The sequence below is a fragment of the Littorina saxatilis genome, linkage group LG16 (genome assembly GCF_037325665.1).
Source record: "Littorina saxatilis isolate snail1 linkage group LG16, US_GU_Lsax_2.0, whole genome shotgun sequence".
NCBI classification, from domain to species: Eukaryota; Metazoa; Mollusca; class Gastropoda; order Littorinimorpha; family Littorinidae; genus Littorina; species Littorina saxatilis.
In genome coordinates, this window is record NC_090260.1 from 5,043,269 (window position 1) to 5,053,268 (window position 10,000).

The 10,000-nt window shown below is 42.5% G+C and overlaps 3 protein-coding genes across 5 annotated transcripts in view; 1 reads left to right on the forward strand and 2 right to left on the reverse strand.

Moving 5' to 3' along the window:
* Positions 1-10,000, reverse strand: part of LOC138950247 (uncharacterized) — a 796,434-nt gene that overhangs the window by 116,340 nt on the left and 670,094 nt on the right. The window lies entirely within an intron of this gene.
* The window catches only part of LOC138950264 (uncharacterized), a gene marked incomplete in the record, with an annotated part of 260,344 nt that overhangs the window by 94,618 nt on the left and 155,726 nt on the right, over positions 1-10,000 (forward strand).
* The window catches only part of LOC138951291 (uncharacterized), a 33,886-nt gene that overhangs the window by 9,679 nt on the left and 14,207 nt on the right, over positions 1-10,000 (reverse strand). Inside the window, exons 9-12 of the mRNA XM_070322920.1 lie at positions 6,202-6,400; positions 4,912-5,021; positions 3,537-3,710; positions 2,512-2,779 (exon numbers count right to left, since the gene is read on the reverse strand). Of these exons, the coding sequence (XP_070179021.1) occupies positions 2,512-2,779; positions 3,537-3,710; positions 4,912-5,021; positions 6,202-6,400 (751 nt within the window). The remainder of the gene's footprint in view (positions 1-2,511; positions 2,780-3,536; positions 3,711-4,911; positions 5,022-6,201; positions 6,401-10,000) is intronic.

A 10,000-nucleotide genomic window follows, 5' to 3' on the forward strand; every position in this document is an offset into this window, starting at 1 on the left:
GTATTATACACTAACCTGTGTGTTTTATGTATTATACAATAACATGTGTGTTTTATGTATTATACAATAACCTATCAGTTTTATGTATTATACAATAACCTATCAGTTTTATGTATTATACAATAACATGTGTGTTTTATGCAATAACATGTGTGTTTTATGTATTTTACAATAACCTATTAGTTTTATGTATTATACAATAACCTATGTGTTTTATGTATTTGTGAATGTCCAGGTAATCATTCTTATGACAATGAGTGCTTTTTATATTTAGTCAAGTTTTGACTAAATATTTTAACATCGAGGGGGAATCCAAACGAGGGTCGTGGTGTATGTGCGTGTGTCTGTGTGTCTGTGTGTCTGTGTGTCTGTGTGTGTGTGTGTGTGTGTAGAGCGATTCAGACTAAACTACTGGACCGATCTTTATGAAATTTGACATGAGAGTTCCTGGGTAAGAAATCCTCGAACGTTTTTTTCATTTTTTTGATAAATGTCTTTGATGACGTCATATCCGGCTTTTCGTGAAAGTTGAGGCGGCACTGTCACGCCCTCATTTTTCAACCAAATTGGTATATAATATATTTCATCTTATTCCTTGTCGGTTCCTGATTCCAAAAACATATAGATATGATATGTTTGGATTAAAAACACGCTCAGAAAGTTAAAACAAAGAGAGGTACAGAAAAGCGTGCTATCCTTCTTAGCGCAACTACTACCCCGCTCTTCTTGTCAGTTTCACTGCCTTTGCCATGAGTGGTGGACTGACGATGCTACGAGTATACGGTATTGCTGAAAAATTACATTGCGTTCACTTTCATTCTGTGAGTTCGACAGCTACTTGACTAAATATTGTATTTTCGCCTTACGCGACTTGTTTATATTTAGTCAAGTTTTGACTAAATATTTTAACATCGAGGGGGAATCGAAACGAGGGTCGTGGTGTATGTGCGTGTGTCTGTGTGTCTGTGTGTCTGTGTGTGTGTGTAGAGCGATTCAGACTAAACTACTGGACCGATCTTTATGAAATTTGACATGAGAGTTCCTGGGTATGAAATCCCCGAATGTTTTTTTCATTTTTTTGATAAATGTCTTTGATGACGTCATATCCGGCTTTTCGTGAAAGTTGAGGCGGCACTGTCACGCCCTCATTTTTCAACCAAATTGGTTCAAATTTTGGTCAAGTAATCTTCGACGAAGCCCGGGGTTCGGTATTGCATTTCAGCTTGGTGGCTTAAAAATTAATTAATGACGTTGGTCATTAAAAATCTGAAAATTGTAAAAACAAATAAAAATTTATAAAACGATCCAAATTTACGTTTATCTTATTCTCCATCATTTGCTGATTCCAAAAACATATAAATATGTTATATTCGGATTAAAAACAAGCTCTGAAAATTAAATATATAAAAATTATTATCAAAATTAAATTGTCCAAATCAATTTAAAAACACTTTCATCTTATTTCTTGTCGGTTCCTGATTCCAAAAACATATAGATATGATATGTTTGGATTAAAAACACGCTCAGAAAGTTAAAACAAAGAGAGGTACAGAAAAGCGTGCTATCCTTCTTAGCGCAACTACTACCCCGCTCTTCTTGTCAATTTCACTGCCTTTGCCATGAGCGGTGGCCTGACGATGCTACGAGTAAAATGGCATTGCGTTCAGTTTCATTCTGTGAGTTCGACAGCTACTTGACTAAATATTGTATTTTCGCCTTACGCGACTTGTTTTCGTTTACAGGCAGGTGAGACGTGCTCACGACAATTTTCCATTTCAATATAATTTTAATGGACGATAAAGTGTCGTAATTGTCATCAATCAAGCAGGTAACCAGATCACCTTTCAACCAAGTAAGCAGTCAAGCGAGGTAAGGCGGTCATTAATTTAGACCCAAATCGATTTCGCGAACACTTCAGCAAGTTTGAAGTGGGCTGGCGATATAAACACAAGATGTTGGCGGATAAACGGGATTTATTCAGCCAAGCTTTACAACGATCTCTCAGGTCAACTTATGTACAGACCTGCTAGTGACTTAACCCCCTTCGTGTGTATATGCAAGCACAAGACCAAGTGCACACGGTAAAGATCTTGTAATCCATGTCAAAGTTCGGTCGGTTATAGAAACACGAAAATACCCAGCATGCTTTCCCCGAAATCGGCGTATGCTGCCTGAAAACGGCCATGCACGTAATACACCAGAATCTTCAACATGCTGAAGGCGGGTGAACGAGAAGAAGAAGAAGATCGTATAAGTGTGTGCGTTACAGGAAGTTTTCCCAAGGGAGGTCAGTCGTCATTACGTCCGTACTATACTGCCTGCAGTTGCTTCCCTTAGTCCTTCAGCACGATACGTGACAGATGTTCAGTTTGATATAATATGAGGGTGGGAGAGGCACCTAATCGGAGCTATATATCATATCTCCTCCCACCTTGAACGCAACACACTCACCGGGAGAATATCCTGTAGCCCCACCAGGGCCTTCCACATATTGACCGGTACTCGGCTTACGTGTCGTCCCTGACTCTGTGGAAGTCGTTCTGGACGAAATGGGCGTGGGCGTGCTTCCCTGAGCACTGGGGGTGCTTTTCTGTCCGGGGGGCGTGGTTTGAGACACGCCAGGCGGCAGTTTGGAGGCGGAGGGTGTGGGAGATGTCTTGCTGACCGCTGTGGGCGTGGTTGTGGTGACGCTGGGCGTGGTGCTGGTCAGAGTCAGATCACTCTCGTGCACGTACTCTCGGACACTGTCCGGCAACACCACCATCTTGGTGACGGATGTCTGCACACAACAACACTGCATATAATTAAACTAACACGACACAAAACAAAAACAACAACAACAAAATCAACAAAGAAAAAAAAACCGATACAAAAATAAAAATTATAAAAATAAAAAGCAATAACATGTTTTTATGTCAGTTTTGCTTGTTTTTTTTAGAGCAGCCAAGACTAAATTTTTCACACATACTTTCGTATAGAGAAGAGACAATCTATATAATTTGATCAAAAGTACTAACTCTACGGACAGCAGTAGTCAAATCACACAGGAAAAAAGAAGAAACAGTAAAACCATTAAATATAACCAGAAGTAAATAAGGATTACATTTAAAGGCACTCTCCTGCCAGCTTACTTTAGATCGTGTGTACACGCAAGCACAAGACCAAGTGCCCACGAAAAAGATCCTGTAATCCATGTCAGAGTTCGGTGGGTTATAGAAACACGAAAATACCAAGCATGCATCCTTCAAAAGCGGCGTATGGCTGTTGTTTGATTTTACACGTAATCTATTTTGTATGCACGGTTAGCAACACACACAAAAACACAAACAAAGCAAATGGCATCGTCTGTTGACCAGTCACAGAATCAAACCTGGCGAGGCATGCGTGTACTTTATACACGTCGAAGAAACAGGAACCATGCGTCTTTGTTATTGCCGTTATTGCTGAAGCTCGCATTTTTCATGATCCGCTAACTTCGACCATTACTTTCAATAATTACTGAGACTCGGTATGTAACCTCTACATCTCCTGCATACCTGCCCATCAGGTCCGAAGCCCCCGATGATGAAGCTGTTGTTTCTGATAACCTGCAGCAAGGCGTTGGCCGAGTTGGCCAGTTCTGGCTGCGCTTGGACCTTGCTGACGTCACCGGAAATGGGCGCTTTGTCCAGCAAGGATACCCGGATGTGGATATTGTCCAGGAACACAACCTGCACGAGGAAACGACATTCACATCTTTTGTTCTCTTTTTTACATTTCGTCAAGTTTTGACTAAATATTTTAACGTAGAGGGGGGAATCGAGACGAGGGTCGTGGTGTATGTGTGTGTGTGTGTGTGTGTGTGTGTGTGTGTGTGTGTGTGTGTGTGTGTGTGTGTGTGTGTGTGTGTGTGTGTGTGTGTGTGTGTGTGTGTGTGTGTGTGTCTGTCTGTCTGTCTGTGTTTGTGTGTAGAGTGATTCAGACCAAACTACTGGACCGATCTTTATGAAATTTGACAGAGTTCCTGGGAATGATATCCCCGGAAGTTTTCTTTTTTTTGATAAATAGCTTTGATGACGTCATATCCGGCTTTTTGTATAAGTTGAGGCAGCACTGTCACACCCTCATTTTTCAATCAAATTGATTGAAATTTTTGTAAAGCAATCTTCGACGAAGGCCGGACTTCGGTATTGCATTTCAGCTTGGTGGCTTAAAAAATTAATTAATGACTTTGGTCATTAAAAATCTGAATTGTAAAAAAGAAAAAAGTTTTTTAAAACGATCCAAATTTACGTTTATCTTATTTTTCATCCTTTTCTGATTCCAAAAACATATAAATTTGTTATATTCGGATTAAAAACAAGCTCTGAAAATTAAAAAGAATAAAACAAAATTTCCGAAATCGATTTAAAAACATGTTCATCCTATTCTTTGTGGGTTCCTGAATCCAAAAACATACAGATGTGATATGTTTGGATTAAACAAACGCTCAGAAAGTTAAAAAGAATAGAGATAAAGAAAAGCGTGCTATCCTTCTCAGCGCAACTACTACCCCGCTCTTCTTGTCAATTTCACTGCCTGTGCATCGAGCGGTGGACTGACGATGCTACGAGTATACGCTCTTGCTGTAAAAATGCAGTGAGTTCAGTTTCATTCTGTTAGTTCGACAGCTTGACTAAATGTTGTAATTTCGCCTTACGCGACTTGTTTTTTACTTGGCGCCGATCATCCTTCTTCATTGTTATGAGTAAATGTTTTAACATTGACTGGAAATCTAGATGAGGGTGTGGCGTATGTGTGTGTGTGTGTGTGTGTGTGTGTGTGTGTGTGTGTGTGTGTGTGTGTGTGTGTGTGTGTGTGTGTGTGTGTGTGTGTGTGTGTTTATCAAGACTTGTTTTTTCACGCGGAGAGAATGGCGTCAACGGCTTATACCTGGATGTCAGCGATGCGAAGAGCAGACAACTCCGTGACGTAGACCAGAGAGGCCAGGACCGACAACTTGAACTCCCGTAAGTTGCGCTTGACGTTGGCCAGGAAGTCGTCTGCAACATGTCTGGACTTTAGGAACACAAACATAAATCTTGTTGTTATTGCTTATCTTGTCATAAATCTTGTTGTTATTGCTTATCTTGTCATAAATCTTGTTGTTATTACTTATCTTGTCATACATCTTGTTGTTATTGCTTATCTTGTCATACATCTTGTTGTTATTGCTTATCTTGTCATACATCTTGTTGTTATTGCTTATCTTGTCATAAATCTTGTTGTTATTGCTTATCTTGTCATAAATCTTGTTGTTATTGCTTATCTTGTCATAACTGTACATCACTGTAAATACACAGCCTAAAGGAACAGAGAAGCTCGAGTTGAAATGACGGGACTTACTGCAAATGATTGAATGAAAATGACGTTACTGTCTTGAGATGGCAAGGTGAAAATGACGTGACGTGACTGCAGATAGCGAAGTCCAAATGACGTAACTTACGGGACATGGCAAAGTCAGAATAACGTAACTTACTTAATATGATAAAATCAGAAAGACGTGACTTACTATAGATACCAAAGTCAAAATGACGTAACTCATTGAAGATTGCAAAGACAAAATTACGTGATCTCACTAAAGATTTCCTGTAGATGGCTAAAAAAAAGACTTTCTGGAGATGTCAAATTCAAAATGACGTGATGTACTGGAGATGGTAAAGTCAGAATGACGTGAACTACTTCAGATAGCAAAGCCAAAATGACAAGACGTACTGGATATGGCACATTTAAAATGACGTGAATTTCTTAAGACGGCAAAGTCAAAGTCAAAATGACGTGACTTTATTCAAATTGCTTAGTCAAAATGATCCAAATTACCGGAGATGGCAACGTCAGAATGACGTGACCTAGTTTAAATGTCAAAGTCAGAATGATGTGACTTACTGCATATTGCAAAGTCAGAATGAGGTGACTTACTGGATATGGCAAAGTCAGAATGAGGTGACTTACTGGAGATGGCAAAGTCAGAATGAGGTGACATACCGGAGATGGCAAAGTCAGAATGAGGTGACTTACTTGAGATGGCAAAGTCAGAATGAGGTGACTTACTGGAGATGGCAAAGTCAGAATGAGGTGACTTACTGGAGATGGCAAAGTCAGAATGAGGTGACTTACTGGAGATGGCAAAGTCAGAATGAGGTGACTTACTGGAGATGGCAAAGTCAGAATGAGGTGACTTACTGGAGATGGCAAAGTCAAAGTTGCGCCTCCCCCTGTGTAGGAAGCAGGGCGACACGTCAAAAGCCAGCACGTCAGGTCGCGACTTGAAGAAATGGAAGAAGTTGTTGTCGTACTCTTCCCCAGCCAACTCTAGGTGCATCTGCACCGGTGTGCCGCCACTCAGCAGCGCCTGCTGGTCCAGTGTTGACGTCCAGTTGTCCTGTAATATAGGTACGCGTGTACTTGCATTGACAAGATTATGATGGCGACAGATTCACATCGACTGTTTCTGTAATCAAATGATGAATTTAACCGACTGCTTATTGTGGGCAGCTTGTCTTCGCAAGGAAGGCATATTCTTCACTTTTTCGCAACGTACTCGTAAGTATCGCAAGCCATTCGTAATCATCGTAAAGGTATTCGTAGTGCTCGCAAGCCATTCGCAATCATCGTTAAGGTATTCGTAGTGCTCGCAAGCCATTCGCAATCATCGTTAAGGTATTCGTAGCGCTCGCAAGCCATTCGCAATCATCGTAAAGGTATTCGTAGTGCTCGCAAGCCATTCGCAATCATCGTAAAGGTATTCGTAGCTCTCGCAATGCATTCGCAATGATCGGTACACATTCGCAAGCACTCGCAACCATTCGTAAGACGTTCGCAAGAAATGTGTATATGAACATGTTGTATTCATATAAAAAAAAAACAGAGACGAATGGACAGGACAAATATTGACCATTCGAAGCCTTACGAATCCTTGCGAATGTCTTACGAATCGTTGCGAGTGCATGCGAATGTCTACCGATCATTGTGAATGCATAATAATCCATATTCGCAAGAATATTCGGCACAGTGTAAGACCGGCATCACGAATGTTTGTGAATGCCTTGCGAGCGTTACGAGTACATTGCAATGCATGATTACGAATGTTCGCAAGGATATTCGGCACAGTGTAAGGCAGGCAAAGCGAATGGTTGTGAATGCCTTGCGAGCGTTACAAACACATTGCGATGATTACGAATGTCTTGCGAATACTTGCAACAAAGTTAAGAATATGATGTCCTTGCGAATATTAGGGACTTGTTGCTGTGCTCGAAACAAGAGACGAATGGTGGCGAATGGTTAAGAACATTTACGAATGTCTTGCAACCATGTCCCGATCATTGCGAATTATTGGAAAATTATATTCGCAAGGGCAAGTCGGCACAGTGTCTTAGCCACATCTCAGAGGAAAATCGTAAAACGATCGGTAGCTCTTGAAAGATGATGGCAACATTTTGCGCGATTGCCAACGCCCATCGACACCCCTGGCGCAGGTATCTGCTACGGGCGCTCCGTGGGGCAGAGAGTACCGTAGTCATAGTCAAGGTTTGCGCAACCGAGACAAAGCTCACAGCCTTCTGGCCACATGCCGTACAACTAGGCGATTTAACGGTCTGCATGTGGTAAGCTGATTTGATAACGATCTTCTCCTCGCTTGCGGTGTATTGCGCAATGTCAGATGTGACTTACGGTTACGTTAGTGTTAATTACGGGTGACTTAAGGTCTGTTTAGATGAACGCACCGACCTCAAGGACCACTCCAGTTAATGTTAACCACGAGTGACTTAAGGTCTGTTCAGATGAACGTACCGCCCTGAAGGACCACTCCAGTTAACGTTAACCACGGGTGACTTAAGGTCTGTTTAGATGAACGTACCGCCCTGAAGGACCACTCCAGTTAACGTTAACCTCGAGTGACTTAAGGTCTGTTTAGATGAACGTACCGCCCTGAAGGACCACTCCAGTTAACGTTAACCACGAGTGACTTAAGGTCTGTGTAGATGAACGTACTGCCATGAAGGACCACTCCAGTTAACGTTAACCACGAGTGACTTAAGGTCTGTTCAGATGAAGGTACCGCCATGAAGGACCACTCCAGTTAACGTTAACCACGAGTGACTTAAGCTCTGTTTAGATGAACGTACCGCCCTGAAGGACCACTCCAGTTAACGTTAACCACGAGTGACTTAAGGTCTGTTTAGATGAACGTACCGCCATGAAGGACCACTCCAGTTAACGTTAACCACGAGTGACTTAAGGTCTGTTTAGATGAACGTACCGCCCTGAAGGACCACTCCAGTTAACGTTAACCACGAGTGACTTAAGGTCTGTGTAGATGAACGTACTGCCATGAAGGACCACTCCAGTTAACGTTAACCACGAGTGACTTAAGGTCTGTTCAGATGAAGGTACTGCCATGAAGGACCACTCCAGTTAACGTTAACCACGAGTGACTTAAGGTCTGTTTAGATGAACGTACCGCCCGGAAGGACCACTCCAGTTAACGTTAACCACGAGTGACTTAAGGTCTGTATAGATTAACGTACCGCCCTGAAGGACCACTCCAGTTAACGTTAACCACGAGTGACTTAATGTCTGTTTAGATGAACGTACCGCCCTGAAGGACCACTCCAGTTAACGTTAACCACGAGTGACTTAAGGTCTGTTTAGATGAACGTACCGCCATGAAGGACCACTCCAGTTAACGTTAACCACGAGTGACTTAAGGTCTGTTTAGATGAACGTACCGCCCTGAAGGACCACTCCAGTGAACGTTAACCACGAGTGACTTAAGGTCTGTTTAGATGAACGTACCGCCCTGAAGGACCACTCCAGTTAATGTTAACCACGAATGACTTAAGGTCTGTTTAGATGAACGTACCGCCATGAAGGACCACTCCAGTTAATGTTAACCACGAGTGACTTAAGGTCTGTTTAGATGAACGTACCGCCATGAAGGACCACTCCAGTTAACGTTAACCACGAGAGACTTAAGGTCTGTTTAGATGAACGTACCGCCATGAAGGACCACTCCAGTTAACGTTAACCACGAGTGACTTAAGGTCTGTTTAGATGAACGTACCGCCATGAAGGACCACTCCAGTTAACGTTAACCACGAGTGACTTAAGGTCTGTTTAGATGAACGTACTGCCATGAAGGACCACTCCAGTTAACGTTAACCACGAGTGAATTAAGGTCTGTTTAGATGAACGTACCGCCCTGAAGGACCACTCCAGTGAACGTTAACCACGGGTGACTTAAGGTCTGTTTAGATGAACGTACCGCCATGAAGGACCACTCCAGTTAACGTTAACCACGGGTGACTTAAGGTCTGTGTAGATGAACGTACCGCCATGAAGGACCACTCCAGTTAATGTTAACCACGAGTGACTTAAGGTCTGTTTAGATGAACGTACCGCCCGGAAGGACCACTCCAGTTAACGTTAACCACGGGTGACTTAAGGTCTGTGCAGATGAACGTACCGCCCTGAAGGACCACTCCAGCTAACGTTAACCACGGGTGACTTAAGGTCTGCTTAGATGAACGTACCGCCCGGAAGGACCACTCCAGTTATCGTTAACCACGGGTGACTTAAGGTCTGTTTAGATGAACGTACCGCCCTGAAGGACCACTCCAGTTAACGTTAACCACGAGTGACTTAAGGTCTGTTTAGATGAACGTACCGCCATGAAGGACCACTCCAGTTAACGTTAACCACGAGTGACTTAAGGTCTGTTTAGATGAACGTACCGCCCGGAAGGACCACTCCAGTTAACGTTAACCACGGGTGACTTAAGGTCTGTTTAGATGAACGTACTGCCATGAAGGACCACTTCAGTTAACGTTAACCACGAGTGACTTAAGGTCTGTTTAGATGAACGTACCGCCATGAAGGACCACTCCAGTTAACGTTAACCAAGAGTGACTTAAGGTCTGTTTAGATGAACGTACCGCCATGAAGGACCACTCCAGTTAACGTTAACCACGAGTGACTTAAG